The 16765-nt window shown below is 42.3% G+C and overlaps 1 protein-coding gene across 1 annotated transcript in view; it reads left to right on the forward strand.

Moving 5' to 3' along the window:
- espn (espin) overlaps positions 1–16765 on the forward strand; it is a 103154-nt gene that overhangs the window by 64427 nt on the left and 21962 nt on the right. Inside the window, 1 exon segment of the mRNA XM_052482940.1 lies at positions 6597–6742. Coding sequence (XP_052338900.1) covers positions 6597–6742 — 146 coding nt within the window.

Consider the following 16765-nt stretch of genomic DNA (forward strand, 5'->3'; position numbering starts at 1 on the left):
CAGGCATTGCATAAATACATTTCTCAAGTAACTCAACCATTGTTCAATAACTGTTGTTGTGTTAATAGACAGTCACCATTGTCACTCGATGCATTCTTCAGACAAATCACCTGTTGGCATTGCAGGATGTGTTGTCTGTTCATTTCTTTACCAGATAGAAAACCTCTGTTTCTCCAATGTCCTTTACACGAGTACAATGTCCAAACAAAGTGCTTTTGTTTTCTAGATTTAACAATTAATAGCAGACCGAATTTTTAGGGCACTATTCTGTCGTAAAGAGATTGGGGCTCGTGGCAGCGAAACAGGATTTTTTTGTTTTACACAATGAGCTGTTACGGTCGCTGTGCTGGAGCATTCCTAATCTGTGCATCTTGATTGTCTGTTTCGGTTTGGTCGCGTGAAATAATTTGCTGCAGCATTTTCTCAGTTGCAGCATATTGGCAGACTGTGTCAATCTATCTCTACATTAGCTCTAGAGTGGTGCAAAGTCTTGTTCTTTCCCTTGGAGTTGCACTCGCAGATTATTTGCAGATTTGCCTAAATATATCATCCGGTGCATGTGACCCTTCTGGCCAAAATAGTTTTTCGCTTAGTTTCCAAACCATATGATCATTGGAGATGAATAGAGTAGAACCTGAAAGCGGAGGCTCCATTATGGTCCTGTCACAAGGGGTGTCATTTTACTCCAAGTGGAGCTAAGCAGGCACTCAAAAAATGATACAATAAAAACAGCATCAAGGCTCCTCTGCACTCATCTCCTCTTTTGCATTTCATACAAGCCTTAGGTCAGTATTGTGTCTGCCACTGACCGATGTGCAGATGAAATATTCAACAGCCAGGTGTCTACCAGTGCCCAGTGTCAATCGCCACCAAGTCTCTCTCTCTCTCCTCTTTCTCTTTCTCTCCTCTTCTCTCTCCCTCTCCCTGACCGATTGGCAGATGAAATATTCAACATCCAGGTGTCTATCAGTGTCACTCGCCACTAGGGCTGTGGCAGCCACAAAATTTTGTCAGCTGGTGATTGTCACGCAAATAACTGCCGGTCTCACGGTAATTGACACCGTTAATTAACATAAAGACATTTAGCATCTCCTGGCTTCTACACATAGCCTCCAAGCCACTGATGTAGACCTTTGGAACATATACATTTTTAAAAGTCTGATAAATTCATGTAATATAGCCTACACCTTCACAATGAATCCATTATTTATTTTAGACAGGTCTAAAGAAACATGATATGAAGAAAATGTAGTCTGTTTCAGAAGAACAAAATAGCATACTCTGAGTTGTCCTGATCTGGCAATGCCATATGGCTGTGGGCTACACTCATGTAGCAGACAAGATTTGCATAGAATTACGTGGCATTATTTTGTAGTATTTTATAGTATGAAGAGTACAATTGAACACAGCTGAATAAAATAGAAAGGATATTTTCTCCAAATGATTTGAGGGAGTGCGAACATGCGTGCGTCTATTCTGTGTTGAGCGGTTAAGAAACAGCTTTGTCTATATGCTTAATTTAGAGTTATTTATGTAACTTTAGTTGTAATGCAAAACAGTGTAAAAACAAAATGTATGTAAAAACAAAAATTATACATTCTAAGGCTGCAAAATGCGACTAATGATGATTTGAAAAAAGTTGCATGAAGGACATGAGCTCTGCTTTGTTTTGTGTAGGCTGTACACATTTCATCAGTCTCTCATTCACAATTTGACAAGCATGTGATAATGCCTCAAATTTCCCAGGAGGAATCCCCTTTGTGTGGCTGTAATGCCCACTAAAAGAATCCATGCCTTTTGCGGCCAGTGGCCGTTTTGCCCTTGGGCTGAATATAATCATTTGCATTCCCTTCTCCATGCGTGCTGTGTGCTCACGCACATGGCTCTCCGTCACGTGATCGGTCTTTCTCACAGGCTACAGGTGAAGACGGACACATCGGGGACGTACTTATCTATTTCCAAGGTGCAATATTGAAGACATTGGAAGAACTGTCCACATTTCCTTTTCAGCCAAGAAGTAGGCCTAATGAACAGCAAAAGTACTAGCCTATGTCAATCTACTATCCCCCATAGTACAAAAGTTGACCTATTATTTCCTGTGTGAGAAATAAATATTCCAAACATAGTCTGAGACAGGTGTGGGATGTGATAGATCCCAAATGAATACAACCTCTAGCATCCCCCCAAAAATGTATCCAATGTGGCTGGCGCAACAGATCAGAATGTTTAGCTTAAAATGTTGATCAACTATTGGGCTATTTCTTTGCATTATAAGCGCAGCAATGCGCACACGGCAGTAGGCTATAAGCTCGAATGTTCCATTAGCGGGAAAACGCCCTTATCAAAAGTGACCGCAAATGCAATCATGCATGTAATGCTTTTATTATGAAGGTGCATTTCTATGGTGAAAATGATCCCCACAAACTTGAAACCCACGCGCTGCGTATGTATGCCAGTTAGGGTCTACACCCTTTGTAAAGCAGATCAATGTGCTTAATTTTAAGAAGTTATTTGGTCACTTTTAGTTGTGATACAAACCTTTTCAAAACATATAGGCCTATGGACTAGGCTACATGAGGTGTGGGTCTATGATTTTAAAAATTTGCATAAAGGTATGCATTGTTTCTTGCTTTACGCTGGGCATCATTCACAAGTGATAATATATAATTGATGGGCTAATATTGTCACCCATCCCACTATTCTTGATTTAATCTTGTCTTTACATATACTAAATAATATGTGTGAAATTAGTTTTGATTTAGAAGTGACCATTATCATGCACCTGTCTCGAAGCAGAGGCAGGGGGGAAAAATCCATGTAATCCATGCACTTAAATAGCAAATGGAGGACGCTTTTCCCATGGTTATACTCCTATACTCCTGTTGTAAAGACAAGCAATGTGCTTAATATTAGGAAAGTTAAGATATAAATATAATAGGCCTAGCCTATAGAAAACGGATGGGATCCTCCTCTTTTTAATAGAAGCCATCACTCTGTTTTCTCATGCAATTGCATAGCCTATAGAAATGTTGCGCAACATGAAGTGCTTGATTAGATTTTTGATTACAATTGCATTCATGTCAGAGTGATTAGAGGGACAATAGAGTGCTGAGTTCCAGGCAGTTAAGTTAGCAAGTATGGTAGGTTACTAAGGACCATTAGCAGCATTAGAGCTTGGCGGACACGTGGAATTTGACTGCCTTCATGACTCGTGACTGCCGGTGTTGCGGTAATACGGTCACCGTTACAGCCCTACTCGCCACCAAGTCTTTCTCTCTCCCCTCTCTCCTAGCTCTCTCTCCTCAATCAATCAATCAATCAAATGTATTTATAGAGCCGTTTTTTACAACAGCAGTTGTCACAAAGTGCTTATACAGAAACCGAGACTAAAACCCCAGAGAGCAAGCAATGCAGATGTAGAGGCACAGTGGCTAGGGAAAACACCCTAGAAAGGCAGGAACCTAGGAAGACACCTAGAGATGAACCAGGCTCTAAAGGGTGGCCAGTCCACTTCTGACTGTGCCGAGTTGAGATTATACTGGAAGAGTACAAGGTCGGGTATACCCCGCGATGATCTCCCCACCGCATGAGCCCAAGGACAAGAAGGATAGAGATGCGCAAGCAAGCCAGTGATTCAGCCCCCGTAATAGGGTCGGAGGCAGAGAATCCTAGTGGAGATAGGGGAGCCGGCCAGGCAGAGACAGTAAGGGAGGTTCGTCACTCCAGTGCCTTGCCGTTCGCCTTCGCACCCCTGGGCCAGACTACACTCAATTATAGGATCTACTGAAGAGATGAGTCTTCAGTTAAGACTTAATGTTTGAGACAGAGTCTGCGTCTCTAACATGGACTGGCAGACCATTCCATGAAAATTAAGCTCTATAGGAGAAAGCCCAGCATCCAGCTGTTTGCTTAGAAACTCTAGGAACGATAAGGAGGACTGTGTCTTGTGACCATTGCCTACGTGTAGGGACAGTATGTACGGCAGAACCAAATCAGTGAGATGGGTAGGCTCGAGTCCATTTTATGCTTTGTAGGTTAGCAGTAAAACCTTGAAATTAGCCCAAGCCTTAACAGGAAGCCAGTGTTGCAAGGCTAACACTGGGGTAATTTTGGGGTTCTAGTCAAGATTCAAGCAGCTGTATTTAGCACAAGCTGAAGTTTATTTAGTGCCTTGTCCAGGTAGCCGAAGAGTAGAGCATTGCAGTAGTCCAATCTTGAAGTGACAAAATCATGGATGAGTTTTTCTGCATCAAAGTTGGACAAAAAGGTTAAGATTTTTGCAATGTTAGGAAGATGATGATAAAAAGGCTGCTCTTTAAATATTTTGTATATGTTTGTTAAAGCAGAGATCAGGGTCCAGAGTAACGCCAAGGTCCTTCATAGTTTTATTTGAGACGACTTGTACAGCAATCGAGATTCATTTTCAGATCTGACAGCAGATCTCTTTGTTTCTTGGGACCTAGAACTAGCATCTCTGTTTTGTATGAGCTTAAAAGTAAACATTTTCCGCCATCCACTTCCTTATGTCTGAAACGTAGGCTTCCAGGGTCAAGGTTTGACTTATCCAGGAGAGGGACACCATGCAAATAGTCCAAGTAACCATTTGATTACCTGTTCAGCAGTCTTATGGCTTGTTGGTAAAAGCTGTTGAGAAGCCTTTTGGTCCTAGACTTGGTGCTCCGGTACCGCTTGCCATGCGGTGGCAGAGAGAACATTATATGATTGGGGTGGCTGGGGTCTTTGACAATTTTTAGGGCCTTCCTCTGACACAGTCTGGTGTACAGGTCCTGGATGGCAGGCAGCTTAGTCCCAGTATTGGCCGTACTCACTACCCTCTGTAGTGCCTTGCGGTCGGAGGCCAAGTAGTTGCCGTACCAGGCAGTATAACCTTTTGAGGATCTGAGGACCCATGCCAAATCTTTTCAGTCTCCTGAGAGGGGATGGGTTTTGTTGTGTCCTCTTCACGACTGTCTTGGTGTGTTTGGACCATGTTAGTTTGTTGGTGATGTGGACACCAAGGAACTTGAAGCTCTCAACCTGCTCCACTACAGCCCGTCGATGAGAATGGGGCGTGCTCGGTCCTCCTTTTCCTGTAGTCCACAATCATCTCATTTGTCTTGATTACGTTGAGGGATAGGTTGTTAAGCTGGCACCACCCGGCCAGGTCTCTTATAGGCTGTCTCGTTGTTGTCGGTGATCAGGCCTACCACTGTTGTGTCGTCTGCAAACTTAATGATGGTGTTGGAGTCGTGCCTGGCCATGCAGTCGTGGGTGAACAGGGAGTACAGGAGGGGACTGAGTACGCACCCCTGAGGGGCTCCAGTGTTGAAGATCAGCGTGGCAGATGTGTTGCTACCTACCCTCACCACCTGGGGGTGTCCTGTCAGGAAGTCCAGGATCCAGTTGCAGAGGGAGGTGTTTAGTCCCAGGATCCTTAGCTTAGTGATGAGCTTTGAGGGGACTTTGGTGTTGAACGCTGACATATGGTCAATGAATAGCATTCTCAAGTAGGTGTTCCTTTTGTCCAGGTGGTGAGGTGCTGCCTGTTCTGTGCAGACTCAGGACAACTGTTTTTGAGAAATATCCATATTCAAGGAAGCGTCCGTAATTTTTTTTCAAATGATAATGATCTTTTCATCTAAGAAGTTAATGAATTCATCACTGCTGAAGTGAAGGCCAACCTCACTCGGGGAATACTGCTTTTTAGTTAACTTTGCAACAATTTTTAATTGTTTGTTTTTATTCTCCTGTAGCTCAGTTGGTAGAGCATGGCGCTAGTAACGCCAGGGTAGTGGGTTCGATTCCCGGGACCACCCATACGTAGAATGTATGCACACATGACTGTAAGTCGCTTTGGATAAAAGCGTCTGCTAAATGGCATATATTATTATATTATTATATATTAATCAAGTTAGAGAAATAGGGCAGCAGTGAGGGCTTTTTGTTATTGCATGGTACCGTCTTTCCAAGCTAGTCAGAAGACATACAATTTGCGCCATTTCTGTTCCAGTTTTCTGGAAGCTTGCTTCAGGGCTCTGTATTTTCTGTATACCAGGGAGCTAGTTTCTTGTGACACATTTCTTTTAGCGGTGCGACTGCATATAGGGTATTATGCAAGGTTAAGTTTACATTCTCGGTTAGGTGGTTAACTGATTTTTGTACCACAAAGTCCTTTGGTAGGTGGAGGGAGTCTGGAAGGGCATCAAGGAATCTTTGGGTCGATAATCCTTGGTTGGGGTCGAAGCTAATTTTTTGTTACCATTAAACGTAATAAGATGTGGACTTCTCCATGAGAATATTGAAGTAGCCAAAAATGTGAATGTTATCTGCCATGACTACAAGTTCCGATAGGAATTCAGGGATCTCAGCGAGGAACGCTGTATACGGCCCAGGAGGCCTGTCAACAGTACCTTTAAAAAGGGATTGGGTAGGCTGCCTAGATTTCTCCCCCCTCTCTCTTTCCTCTCTCCCCTCACTCTTTCTTCTCTCTTTCTTCCCCCCTTGCTCTCTCTCCTCTCTCGTTTGCTCCCCTCTCTCTCTTGCTCTCTTTCTCCCCCTGCCTCACTTTTCCAATCATTTTTTTTTGTCCTCCCTAGGCAACAAATCTTTCAACATGATGTCCCCCACCGGAGACAACTCTGAGCTGCTGGCCGAAATAAAAGCGGGGAAGAACCTGAAGCCCACTCCACACAGTAAAGGATACACCACTGTCTTCTCCAACAGCGGCCCGCCGGGCAACGACGTAGGTGGCACAATATCTACAGGAAAGGGAAAGGGGGATACCTAGTCAACTGAAATGTGTCTTCCCCATTTAACCCAACTCCTCTGAATCAGAGAGGTGCGGGGGGGCTGCCTTAATCGACATCCACGTCATCGGCGCCTGGGGAACAGTGGATTAACTGCCTTGCTCGGGGGCAGAACGACAGATTTTTGCCTTGTCAGATGATATGTTCATTGTAGCAGACACTTTATCCACACTCAACAAAGACTAATGATTCACATATTCTGTATGGGTCAAATCCAAACTTCAATTTAAGTCAAATTTTCACTTGCTTAAGTGTTAAGTGTCAATGTGAGACGAAATGAACATTTGACTTAAGTAGAAGTTAGGATTCGCCCCAAGTACGTATTCAGGGGAAAATATGGTGCTGTTACAAACTCCAGCATGCTCCAACGAACTGAGCCATCAGATTGGATAGTGTAGTATTAGCAAAGCAGTTTGACTCATTCTGGAAAATTAGGTTCGGTAATCTGTGTTGGAGGTAATATGGGATCGCTAGTCACTTAGTCCTTCTTTAAAAGCGACATTCAAACAGCATTCTATCATGTGGTCTGTTGTCGTTGGCAATAAGAAATGTTCAAACAAACTGTGCCATCATATCTACTTGCCAACGCAGGAGTTAGCGGTTGTAGCCAGAGTAGGACAGCGAGACTCATCCCCTTTGACGTTGTCCAAAAGTGCTCGTCTTACTACTGACTGTTGGAAGAGCAAAGCCAAAACACAGAAATATTAATACCAAAGATATACTTGTGAGGGAATCGTGACTTTTTAGCTCAGACAATAGTAGAAGTAGTCAGAACTGAGTATTAGAAGAGACCGTAACTTTGTGTACTGCCAACATAGAATCATTGTTTGCAGTAAGCCAAGGGAAATGGTTAGGTCATTATAACCAGATTGTACAGCTAAGACTGGAAGTCATTCTAGGCAATATCCACAATGCTACCGCATCTGAAACTGTGTTCAATTGTAAAGGCTTCTGCTGCAAAGGCAAATATTTGGATTTGCCCAAAATACTAATTTACTATATAATACTACAGTACTTACTATAGAATTCTGTAGTATACTGTAGAATACTACACTGTAGTATCCCTCACGTGTTTAGTACTTACCAGGAATGTTGTAGTATACTGTAGACTATTATAGTAAATACTACAGTATTATCTGCAAAAGGACATTGTAGTAAATACTACAGTAATGTCTGCAAAAACACTACAGTAAATACTATAGTATATACTACCGTTTCCTTTTACTATAGTATTTATACTATAGTTAACTCTAAATACTACAGCATACTACAGTAAATACTGTAGTATAGGATCCCAGATTGAGTGCACACTGTCATGAAACCTCATTGAAGTGACTAGACACAGTCAGCAACATGAGACCCGCTCGCATTTCACATGATCAACATACACTGTGTGTGTACTGTACAGTGTGACCATTGTCCCTTTGAGACTAACCAGACAGTGACCTCAGCCATTTGCACATATCACAATATGATCATTTAACACATGGTCAAATGATGACTCACTGATGGCTGAACAAACATGTCACTGAATGGTGGCTTTTAATGCTGCTGACTGCACTCTGCTACTGTGGAGAAGAATTGAGGAAGTCTAAAACTCTGTGACCTGACTCGAGCCATTGTTCTCCTCCTGGTAGCAAAGCTGGCCTGGCCTCCACCCCCATGCTTGGTTGCATAACACGGAGTCATCCCAAAGCGTCCACTCAGCGAACACAATAAGCAATCCAATACTAGTGGCGCTCTGTGTGGGCATTGTCTTGTCTTCTTAATTGCCGTGTGACACATCAAAACAATGTGTTAAGTTCTCCAGTTATTCTATAAGCAATCTGGCTCATTTCAAATGCACTCCCCTACGTATTTATTTGGACGGTGAAGCTAAAATGTTTTATTTGGCTCTATATTCCAGCATTTTGGATTTGAGATCAAATATTTTTTTGAGTAGGCAGTACAGAATGTCACCTTTTTATTTTAGGGTATTTTCATACATACAGTACCGGCCAAATATATTGGCACCCTTTCACTTTTCTTAAATAATTCTCTATTTCTTCTCAAATAAATTGAAAATGTAAAAACACTTTAGTTCTCCACACCATGTTATTCGATTTTCAACAATATTTTTGTAAACTTAAAGGGAAATGTCACTGCTGCTCTATTTCACCATATGTCCATTTCATATGTTATTAACATATGAAATTAACATACCATGTGTGTCATAAAAATTGCAACACGCAAATAGGAGCGTTGGTTTTTAACAGCCGTCGGTCGACATGTTCTGGTTGTTAGCAAACCACAATATCCAGAATTCATAGCGATTTCAGGACGTGCAGAAATATCAAAATGTCTGTGTTTGTAGCCAGCACTTCCCGCCAGAGGATTTCGAAACTGATGGGGTTTCCAGGTGGTCGGACGTTAAAGTGATGCTATTCCATTGATTTGCCCTTTCACTTCAAAGAAGAAGGCTTGCAATCAGCCAACATCAATCAGTGCAGCAGAAAAGAAGTCAAGCTGAGGTAAAGGGAGCTAACGTTACCTAGCTAACTAGCTAGCGAACTACATGTGTTTATCTAAACCAAAATCTAGCTAGCTAGCTTTCATAATACACTGGCTAAACATTCCAAAGCAAATCAATGTAAATAGCCAGCTGTTATCTGGCGACGTGATTTGAAACGTTGCACTGTGAGCTTCATTAGGTTAATTTAGCTAGCTACAGCCTACTGGACTGTATATAACCGTTAACTAGCTAGCGATCTAACTACCACAGAGGCTAACGTGATTATGTGTTTATAGAGTCCGAGCCCATCTGCAGCAGCATCAAGCTCAGCACCAGGAACTATTGTAAGTCACCTTTGCTAAATCTTTCCATGACTCCATGATGAGCAAATACATATACTGGAGCTAGGCATAAACATGTTCTGTGTCTTGTTGTTATATAAGCTACAACTTCTACTGTAGTTTTCTCTATATTATGGCGGCTTAGCTGATTGTTCATGTTTGAAAATGGAAAAAGGAGATATTAGGTGTTTGTGACTGACTGGTGTCTGTTGGGGGGGGTGAAGGTTAATATGCATGATCTATTGACATAAGGGGTGTGGGTATTGATGGGGACAAAGTAGTAAAATGTTGACTAATCACGGACTACTATGTGTCCTACAGACTAATAACCCTGCTACTGATGACGATGAACTTAACACCAGCTTTAGTAGTACAGAGCCCGTAGACCCATTGGATGAAAGCTTTCAGCCGGGAACAAGCTCAACATCATCTGACTCGGAAACAAGCCAGGACGGCCAAAGGCATTTATGAAAGCACAAATACCCTCTTGAGAAAACAACATCACCAATACACTAAACTGTCTACAAGCCAAGTGCTCCTCAAACTTGTCACACCCTTGTAGTCAGTTCTTTGTGAGGGGTTGTTAGTCTATACTCTTCTAGCCTATTCACTCCATTGTTGGCAGTGATTGTCTACTCAACAGCACAACTGTGGGTGCTCATATACAACAATACACAATAAACATTTCACATCTGTTAGCATCCCATCTCAAAGCCCCATTATTGACTCTTGAGTGTAACAAAACACATACCAGTCTACTGTTCCATGTTTGGTTTACAGATTAACATGGTTAATTTTATGATTATACATCCTAATGATCAGACGTCATGTCTTTCCAGGATACTTACAGTACAAACAATTATTCTGCAAGAGGTCAAAGAAGTGGGTGGTGAAGAAAGTGCAGAAGCCCAGAACCCACCACTTCAGGGAGACGCTTATCCACCTAGTTGTAGAGTGCAGAAAATAACAGACTGTTGTCTACAAGAAGCCAGACTCACAGCTCCCCAAACCCTGCCAACATTGCCACAGCGCCAAAGCCTGCTAAACCAGCTGACATTACCCAACAGTAGAAGAGGTGCACCAGCTGAAGAACATTCTGGAACCTGCCTGGAACATTCAACCAGCACCCATATTCAGTTAGATGGATGTTTTAGTATAATATAGAATACCTAGTATGTTCAACTGCCTTGTGGTATAGATATTGCTGCCTCTCAAAAGTTTGTACACACCTACACATTTTCGACATTGTAGAATAATTGTGAAGACATAAAATATGTAATAACACATGGAATTATGTAGTAACCAAAAAAGCGTTAAAAAAAATCAAAATATATTCTATATTTGAGATTCTTCAAAGTAGCCACCCTTTGCCTTGATGACAGCGTTGCACACTCTTGGCATTCTCTCAACCAGCTTCATGAGGAATGCTTTTCCAACTGTCTTGATGGAGTTCCCACATATGCTGAGCACTTGTTGGCTGCATTTTCTTCACTCTGCGGTCCAACTCATCCCAGACCATCTCAATTGGTTTGAGGTCGGGTGATTGTGGAGGCCAGGTCATCTGATGCAGCACTACATCACTCTCCTTGGTCAAATAGCCCTACACAGCCTGACGGTGTGTTGGATCATTGTCCTGTTGAAAAACAAATGATAGTCCCACTAAGCGCAAACCAGATGGGATGGCATATCGCTGCAAAATGCTGTGGTAGCCATGCTGGTTAAGGGTGCCTTGAATTCTAAATAAATCACAGATCGTGTCACCAGCAAAGCACCACCACACCTCCTCCTTCATGCTTCACGGTGGGAACTACACATACTACTACATGAGGTAGTCACCTGGAATGCATTTCAATTAACAGGTGTGCCTTGTTAAAAGTTCATTTATGGAATTTCTTAATGTGTTTGATACAATCAGTTGTGTGTGACAAGGTAGGGGTGGTATACAGAAGATAGCCCTATTTGGTAAAAGACCAATTCCATATGGCAACGAACAGCTGAAATAAGCAAAGAGAAACAACAGTCCAGCATTACTTTTAGACATGAAGGTCAGTCAATCTGGAAAAATTCAAGAACTTTGAATGTTTCTTCAAGTGTAGTTGCAAAACCCTTCAAGCACTGTGATGAAACTGGCTCTTGTGAGGAAAGGAATGGAAGACCCAGAGTTACCTCTGCTGCAGTGGATAAGTTCATTAGAGTTACCAGCCTCAGAAATTGCAGCCCAAATAAATCCTTCCCAGAGTTCCTGTAACAGACACATCTCAACATCAACTGTTCAGAGGAGACTGTGTGAATCAGGACTTCATTCAAATTGCTGCAAAGAAACCAGTACTGAAGGACACCAATAAGTAGAAGATACTTGTTTGGGCTAAGAAACACAAGCAATGGACATTAGACCGATGGAGATCTTTCCTTTTGGTCTGATGAGTCCAGATTTGAGATTGTTCCAACCTCTGTGTCTTTGTGAGATGAAGAGTAGGTGAATGGATAATCTCTGCATGTGTGGTTCCCCACCTTGAAGCATGGAGGAGGTAATATATATATACCAGCAATATGTATATATTGCAGCAATATGTCATTCCATCTGGTTTGCTCTTAGTGGGACTATCATTTGTTTTTCAACAGGACAATGACCCAACACACCTTCAGGCTGTGTAAGGCTATTTGACCAAGAAGGAGAGCTGCATCAGATGACCTGGCCTCCACAATCACCTGACCTCAACCCAATTGAGATGGTTTGGGATGAGTTGGACCGCAGAGTGAAGGAAAAGCAGCCAACAAGTGCTCAGCATATGTGGGAACTCCTTCAAGACTGTTGGAAAAGCATTCCTCATGAAGCTGGTTGAGAGAAGGCTAAGAGTGTGCAAAGCTGTCGTCAAGGCAAATGGTGGCTAATTTGAAGACTCTAAAATATATTTTGATTTGTCAAAAACTTTTTTGGTTACATGATTCCATATGTTTCTTTTTTCATTGAGTGAGTAGGTGTGTCCAAACTTTTGACTGGTACTGTGTATAATGTTTTATATAATATTCTTTCAAAGTGTACTGACAAGTGACTAAATGATTCCCGCTGCATCAGAAACCAATAGTGTTGACTTCAACTTCTGGATCAATGCATTGTGATGTTCATGAAATGTATTTGGATAAACTAGTGTTGTGACGTTGCTATCATTTGTCACGCTGGTATAAAGGATTTGGAGACAGGCACAGGAATACACAATAGCAGTTTTTAATACACCCAAAACAAACGCGTACAGTGCCTTGCGAAAGTATTCGGCCCCCTTGAACTTTGCGACCTTTTGCCACATTTCAGGCTTCAAACATAAAGATATAAAACAATTTTTTTGTGAAGAATCAACAACAAGTGGGATACAATCATGAAGTGGAACGACATTTATTGGATATTTCAAACTTTTTTAACAAATCAAAAACTGAAAAATTGGGCGTGCAAAATTATTCAGCCCCCTTAAGTTAATACTTTGTAGCGCCACCTTTTGCTGCGATTACAGCTGTAAGTCGCTTGGGGTATGTCTATCAGTTTTGCACATCGAAAGACTGAATTTTTTTTCCCATTCCGCCTTGCAAAACAGCTCGAGCTCAGTGAGGTTGGATGGAGAGCATTTGTGAACAGCAGTTTTCAGTTCTTTCCACAGATTCTCGATTGGATTCAGGTCTGGACTTTGACTTGGCCATTCTAACACCTGGATATGTTTATTTTTTAACCATTCCATTGTAGATTTTGCGTTATGTTTTGGATCATTGTCTTGTTGGAAGACAAATCTCCCTCCCAGTCTCAGGTGTTTTGCAGACTCCATCAGGTTTTCTTCCAGAATGGTCCTGTATTTGGCTCCATCCATCTTCCCATCAATTTTAACCATCTTCCCTGTCCCCGCTGAAGAAAAGCAGGCCCAAACCATGATGCTGCCACCACCATGTTTGACAGTGGGGATGGTGTGTTCAGGGTGATGAGCTGTGTTGCTTTTACGGCAAACATACGTTTTGCATTGTTGCCAAAAAGTTCCATTTTGGTTTCATCTGACCAGAGCACCTTCTTCCACATGTTTGGTGTGTCTCCCAGGTGGCTTGTGGCAAACTTTAAACAACACTTTTTATGGATATCTTTAAGAAATGGCTTTCTTCTTGCCACTACTCCATAAAGGCCAGATTTGTGCAATATACGACTGATTGTTGTCCTATGGACAGTCTCCCACCTCCGCTGTAGATCTCTGCAGTTCATCCAGAGTGATCATGGGCCTCTTGGCTGCATCTCTGATCAGTCTTCTCCTTGTATGAGCTGAAAGTTTAGAGGGACGGCCAGGTCTTGGTAGATTTACAGTGGTCTGATACTCCTTCCATTTCAATATTATCGCTTGCACAGTGCTCCTTGGGATGTTTAAAGCTTGGGAAATCTTTTTGTAAATTGCTTTAAACTTCTTCACAACAGTATCTCGGACCTGCCTGGTGTGTTCCTTGTTCTTCATGATGCTCTCTGCGCTTTTAACGGACCTCTGAGACTATCACAGTGCAGGTGCATTTATACGGAGACTTGATTACACACAGGTGGATTGTATTTATCATCATTAGTCATTTAGGTCAACATTGGATCATTCAGAGATCCTCACTGAACTTCTGGAGAGAGTTTGCTGCACTGAAAGTAAAGGGGCTGAATAATTTTGCACGCCCAATTTTTCAGTTTTTGATTTGTTAAAAAAGTTTGAAATATCCAATAAATGTCGTTCCACTTCATGATTGTGTCCCACTTGTTGTTGATTCTTCACAAAAAAATACAGTTTTATATCTTTATGTTTGAAGCCTGAAATGTGGCAAAAGGTCGCAAAGTTCAAGGGGGCCGAATACTTTCGCAAGGCACTGTATACAAAAACACTGGGCTGTATCCAAACAAAAGAGCGAGGGTAAACCTTGTTGAACGTCACGGGGCGATCTCCGTAATACACACTATATATAGCATGCAGCATAACAGCTGCACCAACGCATAGGTACTCACACAACCAATGGACATGGGAACAATAACCGACAAAAGACAGAGGGAACAGACGGCACATATATAACATACTAATCGGGGGAAATGGGAAGCAGGTGTGTAATCAGACAAGACAGTCCTGGGTTGATGATAGTGAAGCCTAGAATGCCGGTGACGTAGACTTCCGGAACTGGTGAACAGAATGAGGAGCCGTGCCGGAGGGATCCGTGACATCATTAATGTGTTTGACAGTTATTTTATCAAATCAATTAACTACGTTTAATTATTACGATGATTCAATTCATCATGTAACAATTCGTGATCTTTGGGCACCAAGGGAAAAGTTATTTAACGAGTTCCTATCTCCCGACTAAACTCCAAAGATAAATATCTCTTACATCAGTCACAGTCAATTCATTCATTCTTATTTACCTCATCAGTTTTATTCTGAACGTGGAATAATCCGTTAAATCTGCACAAACCCTATTCTCCATGATGAATCAGCTTACACAAATTGGCTTAATTATGTATTTACTAACTAATGAAATAATCACACAGAAATACATAAACATGGCCTCCCGAGTGGCGCGGTGGTCTAAGGCACTGCATCGCAATGTTCCATTAGAGATTCTGGGTTCGAGTCCAGGCTCTGTTGCAGCCGATCGCGACCGGGAGACCCAATTGGCCCAGCATCGTCCGGGTTAGGGGAGGGTTTGACCGGCAGGGATGTCCTTGTCCCACTGCACACTAGCGATTCCTGTGGCGGTCCGGGGGCAGTGCATGCTGACACGGTCGCGAGGTGCACGGTGTTACCTCGGACACATTGGTGTGGCTGGCTTCCGGGTTAAGTGGGCATTGTGTCAAGAAGCAGTGCGGCTTGGTTGGGTTGTGTTTCAGAGGACGCATGGCTCTCGACCTTCGCCTCTCCCGAGTCCATATGGGAGTTGCAGCGATGAGACAAGACTGCAACTTCCAATTGGGGAGAAAACGGGGGGAATAAATAAATAAACAATAGAAGGATAGATTATACAGTGATTATCAACATGATGCAATGAAAAATCCCTATTGGTCTAACCCGATATGACGGTTTGTTACACAATGAAAGGGGGTGGAAGAAGTGCGGGAGGAGGCTCATCGTAAGTATGGATATTTAGCACCCCAACAACTGCTCATTCGGATTTAAAAATGCAAGGTGTCTTTGTCGTCTCGCCCTGTTGAAAGCGCCCGATCAGTCTGTGGAGTCAGTCGATAAAAAGTCTCTGTGTAAGTCTGGTTGTCCACCAGAGATCACCATGTCTTTTGTAGTTGTAGCCTCTTGGTCTCGGAGTGTCTGTTATAACGGATCTTCCAGAGGTGTAGCACGTGGTGTTCAGCAGTCCTTGTCCTTCGCTCTGTTTGCTTAGAATAGATAACCACCTATAGTAGTGAGAGGAAATTGTTCTTTGTCTCTCGTCTTTGGTCGAGTTTCCTAGGCTAACCGTGCATAAACAGCTGCAGACTATATGTCCCTGTGTAGTCTTCTTCTTCTTTGAGAGAGAGAGAGTTTCAGAGGGTCTTGCCATTTTCTGGTGTTGTAGTCTTTAAACCATTTCGTAACGTGTTCAGCTCGTTCTGCACGTATACGAGTCTTTAGCTTTAAAGCATTTGTGACGTCCGGCTTAACATCCGTATACTGGTCTAATTGGTTGATTATTCAGGGTACAGCTAAGACCACTGTCCACACCGGCAGCAAACCAGCATGTTTTGGTCTCTAGAAATTCCAATTCCCACCATTTCAAACGAGTGCATGAGCCTCACGTTCTCTGGTCTAATGTAAATTTCGTTAGGAGTCCTTTTATAAACACTTGGAGAAAAAGGGCGTTCCCTCCTTTTGTCATAATGTCTGTGCTCACATGGGCGTGTTTACTGACTGGGTAAAACTTTACATGAAAGACAAGTCTCATTTAGAAGGCTAAAATCACATTTCATCTTCTCACAAATAGTTTCATATTTAATCATATAAGTTCCACAGCATTTAGATGTAAATCTGATACCTGGGACAAATACATTTGTAGAGTTACCATTATTTGGTTATACAGTTCTTAATTATATCACAAAACAACAACTTATTTGACATGATTATTGTTTAGAGCCCCACCAACCATTTCCC

Source organism: Oncorhynchus keta, chromosome 28 (assembly GCF_023373465.1).
Source record: "Oncorhynchus keta strain PuntledgeMale-10-30-2019 chromosome 28, Oket_V2, whole genome shotgun sequence".
Lineage (NCBI taxonomy): Eukaryota > Metazoa > Chordata > Actinopteri > Salmoniformes > Salmonidae > Oncorhynchus > Oncorhynchus keta.